The sequence below is a fragment of the Podarcis pityusensis genome, assembly GCF_964106645.2.
Source record: "Podarcis pityusensis genome assembly, chromosome: W".
In the NCBI taxonomy this organism is placed as follows: Eukaryota; Metazoa; Chordata; class Lepidosauria; order Squamata; family Lacertidae; genus Podarcis; species Podarcis pityusensis.
The window spans coordinates 29116867-29136333 of NC_138045.1; the positions used below are offsets into that span (position 1 = coordinate 29116867).

General features: G+C 48.2%; 1 protein-coding gene and 2 long non-coding RNA genes across 3 annotated transcripts in view; 2 read left to right on the top strand and 1 right to left on the bottom strand.

Annotated features, from left to right (window-relative positions):
* LOC308467840 overlaps nucleotides 1-19467 on the top strand; it is a 788853-nt gene that overhangs the window by 429529 nt on the left and 339857 nt on the right. The gene's annotated exons all lie outside the window — the stretch shown is intronic.
* LOC308467833 overlaps nucleotides 1-19467 on the top strand; it is a 220708-nt gene that overhangs the window by 28678 nt on the left and 172563 nt on the right. The gene's annotated exons all lie outside the window — the stretch shown is intronic.
* Nucleotides 1-19467, bottom strand: part of LOC308467649 (transcription initiation factor TFIID subunit 7-like) — a gene marked incomplete at its 3' end in the record, with an annotated part of 33535 nt that overhangs the window by 4493 nt on the left and 9575 nt on the right. Inside the window, exons 3-6 of the mRNA XM_080989377.1 lie at nucleotides 12984-13117; nucleotides 12245-12392; nucleotides 11886-11944; nucleotides 10958-11030 (exon numbers count right to left, since the gene is read on the bottom strand). Of these exons, the coding sequence (XP_080845503.1) occupies nucleotides 10958-11030; nucleotides 11886-11944; nucleotides 12245-12392 (280 nt within the window). The 5' untranslated portion in view covers nucleotides 12984-13117. The remainder of the gene's footprint in view (nucleotides 1-10957; nucleotides 11031-11885; nucleotides 11945-12244; nucleotides 12393-12983; nucleotides 13118-19467) is intronic.

A 19467-nucleotide genomic window follows, 5' to 3' on the forward strand; every position in this document is an offset into this window, starting at 1 on the left:
CTCCTGATCCTCTAAGGAACAGGCAACTGTCAGCAAGACTCTTCCTGAAACCTAGCTTCTCCAAAGCTTCATTCAGGCACAAGTTCCAATTCCTGGCCGACTGCTTCAGGCCGTAAATTGACTTGTGAAGTTTCCACACAGTACCTTGCTCATTGCCCTCAAACCCTGGAGGAGGAAGCATGTACAGATCCTCCTGGAGGTCTGAGTTCAAGTAAGCAACATCCACATCAAAGTGATGCACCAGCAAACCTCTTTGTGCAGCGATGGCCAAGACCAAGCGTAGAGATTCACTCCTACACGTGGGAGCATAACTTTCCGTATAATGCAACCCCCTGCGCTGCGTGAATCCTCTCGTCACTAATCTGGCCTTATACTGCGGTTCTCCTGTCGCTGTGGGCTTAAGACGGTAAACCCAGCGGCTACCCACTGTCTGTTCACCCACCGGCAACTTTGTGAGGGAGTACACACCTAGAGACTCCATTGAGTTCATCTCCTTCTGCATCGCCTCATGCCATTTCCTGGCTTCTTCCTGAGGCAGTTTCTGAACATCCTCAAAACTCTTGGGTTCACACTGTGCCATTCCGACCCACACACTAGTGACGGCAAACCTTTCAGGAGGTTTCCCCTTGGTCGTCCGCGTTGAACGGCGCAGCACTACTTCAGGAACCCCCTCTGACCCACTAGGGCCAGCCAGAACGTCCTTGGCATCAGAGAGCTCCCCCTCTGACTTACTGCGCCTTCTGGACTTCTCAGCCGGACCTGTGGGGGAAGATGGAGCACTGCGTTGCTCAATCTTCACAGCCTGGGGAGAAGTTCTCCCCTCTGCCTGCACTGGGTCTGGACTCTGAGCCTCAGTAGCAGGTTCAACCTCTTCCTCTCCTTCATCAGCAGAGTCTAGCAGACTCTCCAACAGGATGTCAGGGTTCCCATGTATCCTTCCCCAGCCACTCTGCTCACAGAATTCAGCACTGTTGCTGAGCAGAATCCTGGACTGATTCCCTGACGGATAAGCAAACCTCCACCCCTTGGTCCCTGGCTCATACCCACAAAAAATCATCTTTTGGGACTTGGGTTCACCTTTCTTGCGTTTGGCCTTTGGTATGAGGACCCAAGCCTCACAGCCAAAAACGCGGAAGTAGTGCACCTTCGGTTTCTTGCCATGAAGCAAGAAATACGGTGTGTCACCTACGACTGAATTGAACGACCTGTTCAGAATAAAGTTGGCCGTTCGCCAAGCCTCCCCCCAAAAACGCTGTGGGAGCCCGGCATCAAACAAAAGAGCTGCGGACATCTCCCCTAGAGTCCTGTTTCTGCGTTCTGCGATCCCATTCTGTTGGGGACTGTGTGGAGAAGTCAACCTGTGTTGAATCCCCTTTTTGCGGAAGAAACTTTGCAGTGCAGACCCAGTGAACTCCCCACCGCGATCGCTCTGAAAGTTTTGCACCCGTGTGGAAAACTGCAGTTCCACAGCCGCAATCCAGTCTTTGATTAGCGGCACAGCTTCATCTTTGCGCCGAAGCATAAAGGACCAAGAGTTTCTCGTATGGTCATCAATCAGAACCAGCGCAAATTTGGCTCCGCCCATACTGCTCACAGAAAACGGCCCACACAAATCTGCATGAATTACCTGAAAAGCCCTAGTGGTCACCCTCTCAGACCTAGGGTATGTGCACGTTTTCACCTTTGTGGACTTGCACGCTCTGCAATCTAGAAACTTAGCACATGATTTCATTTTGCACCCTTGCGTATACTCTGGGATCTTCATCACTGACCCCCAGGACACGTGTGCCATGCGTCTGTGCCAGAGGTGAGGACACGCATCATGAACTGGAACATTGGCACACTGCGCTTGAGCCTCCTCCGTGTCATCTGGACCTGCAAAAGAAGCATTTATCACAAACAACCTGTCTTTACATTCAACACTGACTAGTTGCTGTCCATTCTTAGAAATAGAACACTTATTGTTCTCAAAACACACTCTGTAGTTCTCAGCAAGAAGTGCACTGACAGACAGCAACGCGCAGGACAGTCCTGGAACAACAAAAGCCTGGATTGAATCCTGCAAGAAAGAACAGAACAGTGAGCCAGTCTGCGTGAGTGGGTGTCGAGTCCCATCTGCTAAACAAACAGTCTTCCCAGATTTTACAGAGGTGCAGTTCTCCAGGAATCCTGCAGATGGCACTAGGTGATGCGATGCTCCACTGTCTATGACAAAAGCCAGCACAGCATCCTGTTGACAACTCTTGACTACAGCCATAGAGGCTGCCAAATGTTTACGTTCAGTGTCTCTGCCAGCTGCCTTCGGCTTGCCTTTCCCACGCTTTGAAGAAGAGCCCTTTATCTGGTTGCTACGGGAGATGGCCTTCGGCTGCTCCTGTGCCTCCACTGGACATTCTCTCACCAGATGGGAGGGGGAGCCACAGCGATAACAGCGGCGACGCGTAGCAACAGCTCTCACAGCTCCCTCTTCAGCCATTCCTTTGTTCCCAGCACCCCCACCTTTGGGTGCACAGCCTGGGCCTGTACGCTCCCCAGCACTCTGGTTGTAGGCCTCAACATCACACGGCCCCTCGGAGACAAAGCAGCTACTCCCAGCTGTAACTTCAGGAACATGGCCAGCAGCCCCCTCTGGGCTCTCGGCTTCCTGCCTGCTCTCGGCTTCCTCCCGGCCCTGGGCTCCTGCTGAGCTCTCACACAGACTCCTCAGCACCTGCCAGGTGGCCTGAGCCGACTCAACGCCCTCCAGGTGGGGCAACAGCATAGCGTCCATGCTTGCTCTCAACATGCAGAGCTCCCTTTGCATTCTCAGCTCTCTATCTTCCAGCAGAGCAGCCTCCCGGTCTGCTCCACCATCTTCTGCAGCAACTGGCATGGGTGGGGCCGGCTCCTTCTGGGCTATACTCCAGAACCCTGTGGCCAAAAACCACCCCCTGACTCTTCTAACCCAGATATCCCAGGACTGGGTTGTGAGCTTTTCAAACGGGACATCATAAAAGTCCTGGAGCTCAGCCATCTCCTCCCCCAGTGCTCCCATTGGGGCTTTGAAGTACTCACGCGTACCAGCCAGCTTCAACGGAGAGGCCTCCAGTGGCTCTTTGCAGCACACAGCATTGCATCCAGTCTCCCTGCTTTTCTCCCAGGCGAAGCCTCAAAGCAGGACTTTTGCCTTCCGGCAGCAAAACAGCAGCTTCTCAGGTTTCTCAGCCTTTTTAAGCACACAGCACATCAAAACAGGCTTCCTCTAATTGCAGTAACTGCCCCCATAACATGTCGGGGTATATTGATTTATTGCTCAGATAAGCGTCCGGCACGCTTCCCATCGCAGCTCTGGCCGGCATTCCAAAGACCACATTCCGATGCTTCTGAGCAAAGCATAGCAGAGATCGACAGCGGTAAGAGAAAGACCGCAAAAACTCCAGTGCATTCTTCAGTGTGCTTAAATAAGGTCCACTCAGGATCTTAGCAGCTAAAAGCAGTTTTATTTACAGCAGACTATCCATTATCTATCACAGCGAACAGCATCGTGAAAACACGTCCTCTCTCCTCAAAAGCGAAAGTAGAGAGAAAGAACAAAGGCTTGGGGCTCTCAGAAATGACAAAGAATTCCCCCCCCCTCCTCTCAACAGTAGGCAGGGCGTACACTCTGAGCTGTTTAACCCTGTAAGCTCAGGTTCTCCTCACACTCTCTTTTCCCCTTTTTGAAAATAGGGACAACATTTGCCGTCCTCCAGTCTGCCGGGACTTCGCCTGTTCTCCAGGAATTCTCAAAGATGACTGCCAGTGGTTCTGAGATCACATCTGCCAGTTCTTTTAATACTCTTGGATGCAGTTCATCTGGCCCTGGAGACTTGAATACATCTAAACTAGCCAAGTATTCTTGTACTATCTCCTTAGTTATTCTGGGCTGTGTTTCCTCTGCTGAATCATTTGCTCCAAATTCTTCAGGTCGGGCATTGTTTTCTTTATCGGAGAAGACTGAGGCAAAGAAGGCATTGAGGAGTTCAGCCCTTTCTGTGCCCCCTGTTTGCATTTCACCATCTTCTCCTCTGAGTGACCCCACTGTTTCTTTGTTCTTCCTTTTGCTACGAACATACCCATAAAAGCCTTTTTTGTTGCTTTTAACCTCTCTAGCAAGCCTGAGTTCATTCTGTGCTTTAGCTTTTCTGACTTTGTGTCTACACGTGCTGGCTATTTGTTTGAATTCCTCTTTGGTGGTTCCCCCCCTTTTCCATTTTTTGTACACATCCTTTTTTAATATTAACTCAGTTAAAAGTTCTTTAGATAGCCACCCTGGCTTCTTTAGGCACCTTCCATGTTTCCGTCTCATTGGTATTGCCTGACGTTGTGCTTTTACTATCCCCCTCTTAACAAACTCCCAGCCATCATGAACTCCCTTTCCTTTTAGTATTACTGTCCATGGGATCTCACCCAGCACTTCCCTAAGTTTTATGAAGTCGGCTTTCTTAAAGTCAAGAAATTGAGTCCTAGTATGCTTGGCTGCTCCTTTCCGCTCTATAGTAAACTTCAGAAGAGCATGATCACTCGCGCCTAATGATCCTTCCACTTCTACCCCACTAACCAGGTCATCAACATTGGTTAGGACCAGATCGAAAATGGCTGTTCCTCTTGTTGCTTCTCCCACTTTCTGGACAATGAAGTTGTCTGCAAGGCCAGTGAGGAATCTGTTTGACCATATGCTCTTGGCTGAGTTTGACATCCAACAAATATCCGGGTAATTGAAGTCCCCCATTACTACTATCTCCCTTCCTTTTGCATGCTTGGCCATCTGTTCCAGGAAGGCATCATCTATGTCCTCCGTTTGGCTTGGGGATCTATAGTAAACTCCCACAATGAGGTCACTGTTATTCTTCTCTCCCTTAATTTTGACCCAAATGCTCTCACTTTGGCTTTGAGGTTCTAAATCTTGGATCTCTTCACAGGTATACACATCCCTGACATATAACGCCACTCCTCCTCCTTTCTTGTCTGGTCTGTTTCTCTGAAATAGATTGTATCCCTCCATTATTACATTCCAATCGTGGGACTTATCCCACCAGGTTTCAGTGATGCCTATTATGTCATATTTAGTTTGCTGTACCAAGAGCTCAAGCTCATCTTGTTTATTTCCCATGCTTTGCGCATTAGTGTACAGACATTGAAGTCCATTAATCATTCCCCCTTGTCTCTTATTTAAGGGCTTTTTCCTCCCACCACTAGGTCTGCGTGCTGTTTGCTCCATTTGGTCTATGACATTTGGATGATCATCTTCATCAATTGATAGACTCCTACCTTCAGGAGCACTGTCTCCCTCCCCCACATTAGTCAGTTTAAAGCCCTCCTGATGAGGTTTCTGAGATTTTTGGCGAAAACATTCCTCCCAACCGTTGTGAGGTGCAGCCCATCGCTTGCCAGAAGTCCATCTTCAAGAAACTGCAGTCCGTGATCTAAGAATCCAAACCGTTCCTGTTTACACCATTTGCGAAGCCAGCTGTTCACTTCCACTATTTTCCCCTCTCTCCCTGGGCCACGTCGTTCAACTGGGAGGACAGATGAGATGACAATTTGTGCATTTAATTGCTTCAATTTCCTGCCCAGAGCCTCGTAGTCTCTTTTGATCTTCTGGAGGCTATTGCTTGCAGTGTCATTGGTTCCCACATGAACCAAGAGGAGGGGGTATTTGTCAGTGGGCTTTATGATTCCTTGCAGTCGTTCAGTTACATCTTGGATCTTAGCCCCGGGGAGACAGCACACTTCCCGAGACCTCTTGTCAGGCCCACAGATCACCGCTTCTGTTCCCCTCAGTAGGGAATCCCCTATCACCACTACACGCCTCCTCTTAGGTTTGGTCGGGGTTCTTCCGTGAGCTGTCTGTTCCAAGGTCGCCTGCACATTCCCTGAGGACTGACTTTGCTGCTCGTCTTCATATACCTGATCGACTGTAATGAGGGAGAGATCCTCAAATGGAGTCTGCTCTTTGTCTTCCATGCTAGGGGAGAGGACCTCAAAGCGACTGTGTATTTCTAAACTATCAGAGCGAACCCTGGGCCTCCTACTTCTTTGAGTCACGTTTCTCCAGATATCTGGCTCCTGTGTTGGTGAACTAGCCTCCTTCTCAGGGGAGTCCCCTGTCTCCTCCTTGGTGGAGACGGTGTGCTCTGTTGCTTCCAAGAAGAGCTCCAGCTCTCTAATTCTTTGGAGCGTAGCTACATGTTCCTCCAGTTGCTGGACTTTGTCTTCTAAGAGGGCAATCAACATGCAATTGCTGCAGGTAAAGCTGCCTGCAACCTTTGGCAAGATGGCAAACATTGCGCAGGAACCGCAGGCGACTGCAGCTGTTCCCTTCTCCTGCATCTTGAGAACGTGTCGTTGGGGGTGGCTACAGCGGTCCTCCATCATAAAAAGCGTGAAGACAGGACAAATAACTCCCCCCCCAAAAAAAACCTAGGTCTCCCCCAACAAACGTTTGAGACTAGCTCCCCTAAATCTAAAAGATCTTGTTTGTCATTAGCGCCACGCACATACAAACAATTGTCCGCAACACTGCGTTTGAAACCTAGAGAAACCAGAGTCTCATCTAAACATTTGTTCCAATTTCTCGCAGATTGCCATAAACCATACAGTGCTTTGTGTAGCTTGTACACGTTGTTCGACCCAGACTCAAAACCAGGGGGTTCTGCTAAATAGAGTTCCTCACTCAAGCTAGCATGTAAATAAATTGTCTGGATGTCAAAGTGATTTACTTTCAGCTTGCGTTTTGCTGCAAGTGCCAGCAGCAGAAGCAGACTTTCGCTTCTAGCTGTAGGAGCGAACACTTCATCAAAATCAAGCCCCAGTCTTTGGGAAAAACCCTGCACCACTAAGCATGCCTTGTACTTAAAATCACCAGTGGCTAAAGGTTTGAGTTTGTAAACCCATCTGCATCCCACTACTTTAGCTCCTTCCAGTGGTGGTGTGGGTGTGAACATTTCATGCACACACAGAAAATCCATTTCCTCTTGCACAGCATTTTTCCAGAGCAAAAGGTGGTCCTCTGGTAATGCTAGCACCGCCTTGTAGCTTTGAGGTTCATCCGCTACATGGAAAACATGCGCCGTACCAGGTTTAAAACGATCTGGTGGGACACCTTTATTCTCCCTCTGAAACCTTCTGGGAGTAAAACTGGCTTCACTTACACTGTCATCCCCCTCAGACTCTTGCCCCCCTTGAGGAGAGTGAAATTCCTCCTGTGGCGAAAACTGATTGCCATTCTCATTAGCCTCAACAGAAGAATCCTTTATCTCTTCTGTGTCTGGTTTTCTTTTAGCACTCAAAGACCCCTTTGATATTTGAAACCAAACCTCAGAGTTGGCATGCAGCTTTTCCCAGCCATTATGCTCACAGAATGTAGCATTTCTTGAAACAACCAGCCCATTTTTACCAACTGCAAACCTGTAACCTTTGCCTAAACCTTGGTAACCAACAAAAACAAGCTGTTGCGCTTTGGGATCACCCTTTCTACACTGTGATCGAGGCACATGAACCCATGCATTCACACCAAACGTGTGCACATGATCAACTTTGGGCTTTTTGTTGAACAACTTGAAATAGGGTGTTGTTCCAATAGACCTATGGAACAAGCGATTCTGCAAATAGCACGAAGTCAGAAAAGGTTCAGCCCCAAACCCTTTTGATAGACCAGCATCCTCAAGCATTGAGTACATCATCTCTTGCAGAGATCTGTTCTTCCTCTCTGCCAACCCATTTTCTTCTGGGGAATGTGGATTCGTTTTTCTGTGACCTATGCCCTTTGTAACCAAGACTGAAAAGGTCCAGACAAAAATTCCCCTCCACGGTCAGACTGCAGCTTTTTCACTTTGACAGAAAACTGTCTCTCAACATAAGCCACCCAGCCTTTAAACTTGGTAAACACTTCACCCTTGTGCTTCATAGGGTAGACCCAACAGAACCTTGTGGCATCATCTATGATCGTTAGCACATAACGGGAATTACCCCTGCTGAGTGCGAAAGGACCAACCACATCAGCATGCACAAGCTGAAAAGGTTTTTCGCTTACCCTCTCACTTCTGGGATAAGACCCTCAGTGGCTCTTGACTTTCTTGAATACGTTACAGTCAAGATACTTGTCACAACTCTGTAACTCACACCCGTCACTTAAATCTGGCATTTTGGTTACACTTCGCCAGTGAGCGTGACCTAATCTTCTGTGCCATAAATGCAAACATTTTTTGTGAAAAGCCTCATTTTTGCATACAGGTTGTGTATCATTGCTAGCTAGCACAGACTCTTGAACACAGTCTTTTAGCACAAACAAACCATTTTCTGCCAGAGCCCTCCCCAGTGTTTCTCCCTCTTTCTGGATCTCACAGCAACTGTCCCGAAACAGCACTACAAACCCGGCTTTCACCAGACAGGAGACGGACATCAGGTTGCTCCTCAGCAAAGGAACACACAGAACATTGTCCAGATTCGTGAATAGACAGGAGACAAAAACAGAACCACCCGACTCCATGTCAGATTTCCTCCCGTCAGCCAACGCCACCTGGCTCCGTGGTGTAGCAACCTTCTTGGCAAAAAACACCTCTGAAACAACAATATGCCGGGAACTCCCTGAATCGATGATCCAGGTGTTTCACCGCTCATCAGAACACTCGACCATGGCCGTCACAAGTTGCGCTGTCTGCTTCTTCTTTCCAAACTTTCCCTGCTGTTTCTGATGCTTTTGACCCTCAGATACGGCCTCCTCTGGACACTGCTTCCTCAGATGCCGAGTAGAACCGCACCTGTAACAGCGTCGTACAGCAAACGCAGATTCCTCACTGACCATTGCTCGTGTACGTTGTTTCAGCTGCTTCTCCTCTGGAATGTTGCCTGCATTCCTCAAAAGCCGATCGCTTGTCGAAGCACTTGGAGCCGACTACTGCTTGCCGTCACGCCTCTGCCATTCCTACAACAGTCGACCAGTAACATAATCCAAGGTTAGGTCTTGTTCACGCATAGCTTCCAGTGTGAGAACAAGATTGTCCCAGCTATCAGGAAGAGAGCTTAAAACTATGCAAGCTTTCTCCCCCTCAGGCAAATTACAGCCTCTCTCTTGAAGCGCCACAAACTTCAACTGCAAATCATGGAGATGGCCTTGCATTGTAACTCCTGGTTTTAGCTCAGACTTGTAGAGAGCATTCCGGATTGACAGCTTTGAACTGGCTGTCTCCTAAATGTGGAGATTTCGCAGCACTAACCACACTGCCCTCGCAGAATCATGCCCACGCACATGCGGTAGCTGCAAATCATCCAGTCCCAGGACTATCGTGGCTTTTGCCCTTTGGTCTTTTTATCTTTCTTCAGCATCAGGCTTCTAAGGTGGTCTGTCCACTGACTCCCAGAGAAACTCTCTCTGCAACATAGCCTGCATGTGCTGAGACCATAGCAAATAGTTGTGGCTGTTGAGCCGTTCAAATGGCAATGCCAACGGATAAACCATTTCTTCTGAGCAGTGTTCCACAACAACTGGAACAGGAACCAACTACTCACAGGTTCCGAGAGCTATCCGCAACAACTAGCTTTCTACACTCCAGCTGGTGTCTGTCTTTAGCAGCTCCAGATGTCCAGTCGTCCAGGACATGCAGGTCTTGCCGGTCAGCTTCTGGCGTCGACACACACACAACACTCTACCGCTGATCACTTCCGGCCAGTCCTCACCAACTCCTTCATTAGGAATCTGGGAGACTGTTGACCCAGGCGTCCACAGCTTCAGAAACACTCTGCAACCGACCTGCTTCCCATAACCTATTGGTGTTTCGCAACTTTAACCTGCTGCAGGATCTTAGCCAGACCCAGTTGAATATAGCAGAGCATATGAAGACTTCCAGAAGCAATCAGTTGCAGGCAGGAAGGATGAAGCAGGAACAAGACGCTGCTACCAGTAACTTGGTTACTTAGAGGTGTTTATTATTTACAGCAGACTCTACAAGTTACTATATACAAGATGCAGGCACGGATCTTAAACTCTCTCTTTGAACAAACTCCAAACGACTCTCAGAACACAACACTGACCAACCATCCAGCCAGGGAAGGTCATGCCTATGTGGAGACCTCGACCAATAGCAGAGTCGTATCCAAGACCCCATATCTCTAGGCAAAATAACTCCCTCTGCTCGGTCTTCTTGGCCTTCGGCCAACTCTTAATTGCCTCTGTGGGAAGCTGCATGTGGGCAAAATCCCAACAAACACTCTCCAGTTTTCCACTGAAGCACATTAATTGATGTCTACACCTGTTCGTTTTTGCACACACTGCGTTCCTGAACAGGTATGGTACAACGTAGTGGTGGCTGGTACCCACTGGAATTAGTGGGGCAGAAGGTAGGGAGACGAACATTAGGTACAGCCAGAGACAAGGATAGGTGGAGCCAATAACTCTGTTTCTGTTCCCACCCTCCTCCTTGCTGAGTTTTACAAGGGCAATACTGAGACTGAGAAAGAAGAAGCTGACAAGCAATTCCACTTTTCAGACTGGATGAAAATAGCAAGGCAAGCAGGTGTGGCCAGCTGAGGGCAGACTGAGGACAGTTAGCGAGGCAGTGCCCAAGGTGCCCTAATGGACTAGCTTCTGTATGTGCCATAAATCCCAAGAAAGATGCCGCCAGGATATGTCTGCTGACATTCAGTCAGATGCAAGCAGACTCTTCCACTCTGGGTCTTTGCCATACGCAGAATTCTACTTGCATCGATACAAATGCATAAAAGAACAACAGCCACCACCAGCGGGCCTAACCAGAGCAATATGCAGAAAGTCACGAGTGTGGGGGATGGGAGGAGATACACAATGCATGTGAGGACGCAATGCTTCCTGGGGTCAAGATTGTGGGATACCTCTGCCACTTGTGCCACTCAGCACTTGTGTATTCAGGCAAGGATGGCAAACTGGTCTACATAAAAAGCAAACACTAGAAAGAAAGGATACGGACTTCAACAGCTTCAGCATCTGCGCTCAGCAGGCGCTTCACTTCCTTTTCCACATCTGGAGACTCAATGTACTGGGCCAGAGAGGAAGAAAAAAAGAAAAACAATATTACGCACCCACAAGTTGGTTGTGCCTCAGCCCAAAGTACAAGTTCAAAACATCTGGAGGGCACTGGGTCGGGGGAAGCTGCCTTAAAATATCCTATGCTCTCTTATTAGAATCATAGAATCATAGAGTTGGAAGAGACCACAAGGGCCATCGAGTCCAACCCCCTGCCAAGCAGGAAACACCATCAGAGCACTCCTGACATATGGTTGTCAAGCATAGGTATTAAATACACTGAAAAACATAAATCAGTGAATCATGGGAAATCCACTTGAAAAACAGCAACAACAAAACAGACCACACAAGACTGGTCAATCTGTTCCTGCTGACTGGATTATTACATTTTGTCAGTCAAGGATATGTGATTTCTCTTTGTTTGTTTTTGTTTTGTTTGTTTTTTAAGAAACCAGAATGACCTATAGTGGGATTTTTCCTATAAGAAAGAATGTTTGAAGCAATGTGCATCTTTTGAAACTGTGGCTACTACTCATGAAGGTTATATATTACCTCCAGTATCAGACACATACCTGCTTCTGAATACCAGTTGCTAGGAATCATAAATGGAAACAGGCTATTGAGCTCAGGTCCTTCTTATGGGTTTAATTAACTATGGCAAGCTGTCAAATATACATTCATTGAGAGTTCTAGATGGAGACACAACTGTGTTGTCTTTCTTGTAAATGTAGCGATGAAATCATGCCAGACATTTATCTGATTTGGTGTAACTTTTAGCCTGCTTCAGTTTGCACTGTGGTTGGCTTTCTGCCACAGCATGTGTGAGCAACAATTCAAAACTAACACCAAACAAGGAGATGCAACTCACCTTCTTCTTGGCTGTCTTCCTGAACCGCCTCTTCCTCACATTCTTCAGTGGGAGAGTAACTGGAACATCACAGCAAATTAATTACATGGGGCAAAAGGGAGAGCTGAAGGGCACTGTGACTTACTAAGGTAAAATGGATATTGATCAGTGAGCTAGGCAGCAAAGATGAGAACAGCCAATGGCAGCTCCTAGATTTGGAAGAAACCAAAGAGATGAGTGAGGGTGAATCTTGTATTGTATTGGCAAACAATACTCCAGCTCCTTGAGGATCAGTGGAAGGGACTTTTCTGGAGGTAGAGTGGGAAGCAGGCACAAAGTTGAGTAAGGAAGGTGAAATGAAATATAGTTATTCTACTCACTGCCATGATTCCAGAGGAACATTTTCTCTCTGTCTTTCTTCTTATTGGCTTTGACATCGGTACTTGAAAGAGTTTTAACATTAGTTGTCGCCGGAGCTGGCTCTTCCTGAGTAGAGTATAGTTCACCATCCACAGTGCACACAAGCATCTGAATCCCCACAAAGAGAGGCAACTGTTATATGCAAGGTTGATGTCAGGGATTCACACTGTTGGGTACCTGAAGGCTCTAATAACATTCATATTACTATTATGCTGGTAATATTAAACTTTATTATCACACATTTTTGCACATTATTCTTATTTATGGCTATGGATGTAGCCATCTGAAGTTTCAGTATGGTATATGTTTTGTTTAATATTTGTACCTTCCTATTATTTTGGTATTTGAATTCTTGAACTCATGGAGATAAGGGCTCCATCGAGATCATTGTGCCTGATGGCTGACCAAAATCTGAAGCGAGCACTGGTTGGATATGAAAGCACTGGGGAGAAGAGGAGGCAACCAACCATTTTGTCACCAACAGTATTTGGCACAAGCATCTCTAAGACCGTTCAATTTTCTTGCTTAGGGGGAACAGCCACCTGTAAGGAATTTCTCGCACTCAAAATTGGGTGTAGATGTTTTACACCATAAAGTGCTTCTAGCATGGAAATGAGAGTGGGGGCAAAATTGAGACTGTGTACAAGACACAGGGGGGACAGAGAAAGTCTGATATCCAGACCATGAGACAATACTTACTTGGCAAATATCTGCTGTCTTATAGAAAGTCTTCTTATCAATGGTTTTTAAACTCTCTGTGATACAAGGCAAGTCCACCAGCCTGGCGGCTAATGGGACCCGGTCTACTCGCACTATCCCATGGCAGCCATCTGCTGCAGAGAGGAAAGTAGGGTTGCACTTGAAGATTCATGGTATCTTATTAGCAATTGAGAGCACAGTTCTGGCATGTTTAACAAGTATGCATGTGCGCTACTTCATAAGAGCCCTGCTGGATCAGACCAAAGGCATATCTAGCCCAGTTTCCTATTTGCCTCAATGGTCGCCCAGAGGACATGAGTGCAATAACCTCCTGCTTGTGTTCCTCATCAACTGTATTCAGAGGCATACTGCTTCTGATATTGGAGGCAATGTAGCCATCAGAACTAACAGCCACCAGTAGCCATGAATTTGTCCAATTCCCTTTTAAAGTCATCCTAGCTGGTGGCCATCACTACATCTTGGGGTAGCAAATTACACAGTAACTATAAACTATTAACTATAAATCATGTGAAGAAGTTGTTCGTTTTGTCTGCCCTCTCAACATTTGGCTCCACTGGATGCCAAATTCTATGACAGAGTGAGAAAAACTTCTCTGTGTCCGCATCATTTTATACAGGCATCCTCACACTAACAAGGGGGTTGCTTCCAGGCCCACACATAAGTGAAATCGTATAAAGTGTGGAACACCTTCTAAACTCCCTCTCATACCAAAAATACTGTATCAAAAAATATGCACAACTAGAATTGACATTGTGGGGTCAGCTGGAGGCTGCATAGGAAAGAGGCTGCTGCTCCTGTGCTACCCCGCATGTTGGCTGTTAGACAAGGAGGCTGAGCAGCCAGAACAAAGCCCCACTGTGCTTCCGCTCTCTTCGGTGCTTCCTCTGCCCTCACTGGCATTGTCTTCAGGCTCCATAGAGGGTCTCCTCGTGAGCCAGCTCCCTCCTGCCATTTCTGGGTTTGGATTGAATTATTTAATTATTTCCCGGTCATGCATGAGTCAATCACACATAAGTTGGAGGACACCTGTACATCTCAATTATGTTTTCCTTTATAACAAAAAAATAATACTGGCTTACTGTGCAGAACTTTGATTACTGCAACATTCAGTGATAACTTACAAATGTGAATGTGCTATCATTAAAATAATGCTCATGTAATCTCAAACACAAAAGTCACCTACTGAACAGCCAGTCAAATCAAGTGATATTCATGCATGTGGAAACCAACATTACAGGTGGGAACATGTATTAGATATATTATCTTCCTGATGTATAGATAGGAGAAAAGACCAGTTGTACTACCCCCATTTACAGAAAATAATAATAATAAAATTTTATTTATACCCCACCCTCCCCAGCCGAAGCCGGGCTCAGAGCGGCTAACAACAGTAAAAATAACAGTTTACATAAAATCACAATCAATTAATTGAAATACATTCTAAAATCAATTCATTCTAAAATCAATTCAGAGTCAAATTAATAGCAACCATTGGGCTAGAGATCTATAAGGATAACCGAAGGAGGGGGTCAGACTGTGCCTTGGCCAAAGGCCTGGTGGAACAGATCTGTCTTGCAGGCCCTGCAGAAAGATGTCAAGTCCCGCAGGGCCCTAGTCTCTTGTGACAGAGCGTTCCACCAGATCGGGGCCACGACTGAAAAAGCCCTGGCTCTGGTTGAGGCCAGCCTAACCTCCCTGTGACCCGGGATCTTCAAGATGCTTTTATTTGAAGACCGTAAGGTCCTCCGTGGGACATACAAGGAGAGGCGGTCCCATAGGTACGAGGGTCCTAGGCCATATAGCGCTTTAAAGGTTAAAACCAGGACCTTAAATCTGATCCTGCACTCCACCGGGAGCCAGTGTAGCTGGTATAGCGCCAGGTGAATGTGATCCCAAGGCGAGGACCCCATAAGGAGTCTTGCCGCGGCATTCTGCACCCGCTGGAGTTTCTGGGTCAGCTTCAAGGGCAACCCCACATAGAGTGAGTTACAATAATCAAGTCTGGAGGTGACCGTCGCGTGAATCACAGTGGCTAGGTCAGGGCAAGAGAGGTAAGGAGCTAACTGCTTAGCTTGGCAGAGATGAAAAAATGCCGCCTTTGTTATAGCTGCAATCTGCGCCTCCATGGAAAGGGAGGTGTCGAATATTACACCCAAACTCTTAATGGACGGTGCTGGCACTAATTGCACCCCCGCAAGAGATGGGAGTTGCCCACTCCCAATCCCCTATCGTCCTGACCCAGCCAAAGGACCTGTGTCTTCAAAGGATTTAACTTCAACCGGCTCCCACGTAACCATCCAGCCACAGCTTCCAAACATCTGGTCAGTGTGTCTGGGGCCAAGTCAGGATGGCCGTCCATCAACAGATAGAGTTGGGTGTCATCAGCATACTGATGGCAGCCCAACCCAAAACTCCAGACAAGCTGGGCGAGGGGGCGCATAAAGATGTTGAAAAGCATCAGGGAGAGTATCGCACCCTGCGGCACTCCACACACCAAGGAGTGGTGCGACAACAGTCCCCCCCCCAAGTGCCACCCTCTGTCCCCGACCAGAGAGAAACGAGCACAGCCATTGAAGAACTGTGCCCTGGATCCCCACGTCGGCGAGGCAGTGGTCCAGACGTTTGTGATTGACCATGTCGAAGGCTGCTGACAGGTCTAAAAGAATCAGCAGCCCCGACCCACCTCAATCCAGCTGCCTGCGGAGATAATCTGTTAGGGCACCAGAGCCATCTCAGTCCCATGACCAGAGCGGAAGCCGTATTGGAATGGATCCAGAGCCGATGTTTCATCCAGAAACCCACCAAGCTGTTCAGCAACTGCTCTCTCAATCACCTTACCCAGGAACGGAAGATTCGAAACCGGGCGGTAATTGGATAGAATAGATCTAAAGGATCTAATGATGTTTTCTTTAACAGCGGGCATATCACTGCCTCTGTCAATTCCCCTGGGAATGTCCTGGTGCCAAGGGACAAATTGATGATATCCCCTAGGGGGCCCTGCACCTTGTCTGGACACTCATCAGCCAGGACGGGCACAGGTCAAGAGGACAGGTGGTGGGCTTTCCAGCTTGGAGGGGTCTGTCCACATCGGCTGGGGATATCTGGTCAAAGTGGCCAATACTGGACCCGAGGACAGTTGAGGGGCCTCCAGTTCCGTTATTGTATCCAAATTGGAAGGGAGGTCACGGCGCAGCAACAGGACTGTTGGGTGTAGTGAAGGGTCGCAGGGGGGAAGCGTGCTGGACGCCGAACAATAAAGCAATAAATCTTTCAAAGAGGTTATGGACGGTCAACGTGAAGCGTGTAAGAAAGGGCTTTGAAGCTTTATTGCTGAACGTCAGTTTGATCGACTGCCAAGACTTCAAAGGGCAGATCGGAGGAAGCTGACGGAGAGGGAGCTGAGAGCCACGTCGTCCGGAGTGCCCGGTTTGGCTGCAGAGTGAGTATTATCGGCTGCTCTTGCAAAAGGCCAACAGAAGGGAAGGGAGGCAATGGCTCAGCCCCATGGACATGGCTTTGAGTTTAAACTGCCATGTCAGAAACTGGATAGCCAAAATTGGCTGCAGTGGAGCTTTCAAGTGGAGCTGTTGCTGGTGGGGGAGCAGCTTTGGGACGTAGTACAGCCCCCACAGAATGCAGCTGGGAAAGCAGAAGCTGAAAGGGCTGCAGAGCAAAGTGAAGTTGAGACGCGTGTGCTTGCTTTTTTGGCAGACAATGTGGATGCTCATCTAGTGCCAGTAGTCCTGGGTGCAAGAAGGCCAGAGGCCGCTTGGCAATCACTCCGAGAGGCTTGTGGAGCTGGGGTGGGAAGCAAGGGCCGAGACGTGGCTGCCCCAAGGAAAGAGAGGCAAGATGGCGCCGGCCACATTCTTAAGAGCCAACACACAGCTGGGAGGAGCTGGGAGCCCCCACAGGGGGGCGAAGGGACTGTTGCTGTTGCTGGCAATGCTCTTAGTGCTTTTGCTGAGCCTGGGAGCTGTATGGATGCTGCAACATGTCTGTGTGAGGAGCCAGGAGAGAGGCCAAGAGTTGGGAGCCCTTTACCCATCAGAGGGGGTGCAGGCAAACGTCCTGGAGACCCCGTGAGCAGTGGGGGGGCAGTGAGCAGTGAAAGCTCAGAGACGCCTCTTTCTCCAAAAGCCGCCAAGAGTTGTTTACATCGTGAGTCGGAGCCTGGGAAGCTGAAAAGAGCTAGAGGCTCCAAGGCCGGCCACCTGCAGCAAAGACAGATAAGAGCTGTGGAGTTGTGTGGGAACGCTGAGACAAGTCCAGTCTCCATGGCAACTGAGAGAGTTGCATCTATGGAAGCAGTGAAGGTCATGGGGAAGTCTCCCTGCCGGGGGGAGTCTGTTGCCGTGACAACCAGAGAGGACATCTGCAGAAGCCCCAAGGAGGGGGGTAGCGAGGAGATTGTTGCCATGGCGACCCAGGAATGTCAACAACAAGACTTTCTCACTGTTATAATAGACTCAGGAGCCACAAATACGCTGGTGCCATCTCCTGGTCTTTTAAGAAATTGCAGGACAGTAAAAACTGAAAGATTTGTGACGATCGCGGATGGAAGCAGAAAAAGACTAACAGAGACAGGCTTTTTTTTCTGTCCCTTTCTTAAGCATGAAGTCAAAGCTTTTGCGGCACCTGGTTTAACTAACTGTTTATTAAGTGTGCATGATCTACTTGCTGATGGTTTTCATGTGTCTTTTGCAGGTACCAAGTGTGAGTTTTCCAAGGATGGGAAACATGTGTACACAGTGCAGTCTAAAGACAATTTGTTTGCTGTAAATGTGCCTTTTTCTACAGGAGAGGATGACACCGAAGATGCGAACGGGCAATGTGTGAATGTGGCGCCCCACCATGGTTGTTCACATATTTGGCACAGACGCTTCGCCCATTTGAATTGGGGATATCTTCAGAAAGCACCAGAGCTGACACAAGGGTGCAAATTTAATATTTGTGACAAATTTTTAGATTGCAATGCATGTAAACAGGCAAAAATTGTGACATGCTCCTATCCGAAGTCAGAGAGACAGACCACACAACCCTTTGAGTTAATTCATGCAGATTTGTGTGGACCCATGTCAGTTGAGTCACTGGGAGGATCAAAGTATTCTCTGCTTCTAGTTGATGATTTTTCAAGGTCTGCTTGGACCTTCTCTCTGAAAAAGAAAGGGGAGGCGGCTAAAATGATCAGGGATTGGATCACCGCAGTTGAGGTAACCTTTTCCACCAAAGTTCGTGGCTTTCAAAGTGACAGAGGTTCTGAATTCACTGGTTCTGCTTTACAGGATTTCTTTAGGGAGAAGGGGATTAGCCACAGACTGACCGCTCCTTACTCTCCGCAACAGAATGGGGTCGCAGAGAGAAAGAACAGGACGGTGGAGGAAGCTTTGTCTGCGATCCTGTGGGACGCAGGGCTACCCCAGAAATATTGGTCTGAAGCCTGGAGATTTGTGGTCCATACGCAGAACAGAGTGTACAACTCTAGTGTAGGAAATACGCCATATTTCTTGCTGCATGGAAAGAAGCCTAAGGTACACTACCTCCGTGTGTTTGGTTGTGAGGCTTGGGTGCTTATTCCAAAGGCTGTACGCAAGAAAGGTGAGCCAAGATCTAAAAGAATGATCTTTGTAGGGTATGAGCCTGGCTCAAAGGCCTGGCAGTTTGCGTACCCAAGTGGAAACCATTCTAGGTTGGTTATCAGCAATAGCGCTGAGTTCTGTGAACAAGCCAGGTGGAAACGTCTGCACGCCAATCCAGACGTGATTTCACAGCAGTTCTACGACTCAGACGTTGAGGAGGAAGAGGAACTTGTTGCTGGGGACCACGGTCCAGAGCAACAGGATCCACCACAGGGACAGAGTCCAAGGCAGGGACAGCTCAGGATCCCTCAGAGGGGGGAACCTAGAACACCTCCTCAGGCAAGTGTCAAGTTTGAGCCAAAGAGTGAGCCTTCCTCACCTGCTGGACCAGCTGTAAGGCCCAAGAGGCGCAGCAGGTCAGAGGGGGAAGACACTGAAGTTGAGGATGATTTAGCTTGAGGAGATCAGCGAGGACAAGGAGGACTCCTGATCGGTACGACGCTTCAGGCGTCTGGGTAGGTTCAGCCAGATGTGAACCTGAATCCTTCGAGGATATTCAGAGTTTACCTGAGGAAGAAGCAGGCAAGTGGCACAGGGCAATGGACAAAGAGATGAAGTCCATGAAAGATCTAGGTGTGTTCTCACTCACAGAATTGCCACCGGGAAAACAGGCTGTGAGTTGCAGGTGGGTTTACCGCTTGAAACCCACTGACACTGGAGAGCCACAGTATAAAGCTAGATTAGTTGCTCGAGGATTCACCCAGAGAAAGGGACTACACGGAGGTGTATTCGCCAACGTCACGAGCGGAGACTCTGAGAACGCTTTTAGCTTGTGCAGCACAGAGAGGCTGGAAGGTAAACCACTTTGATGTGGATGTTGCCTA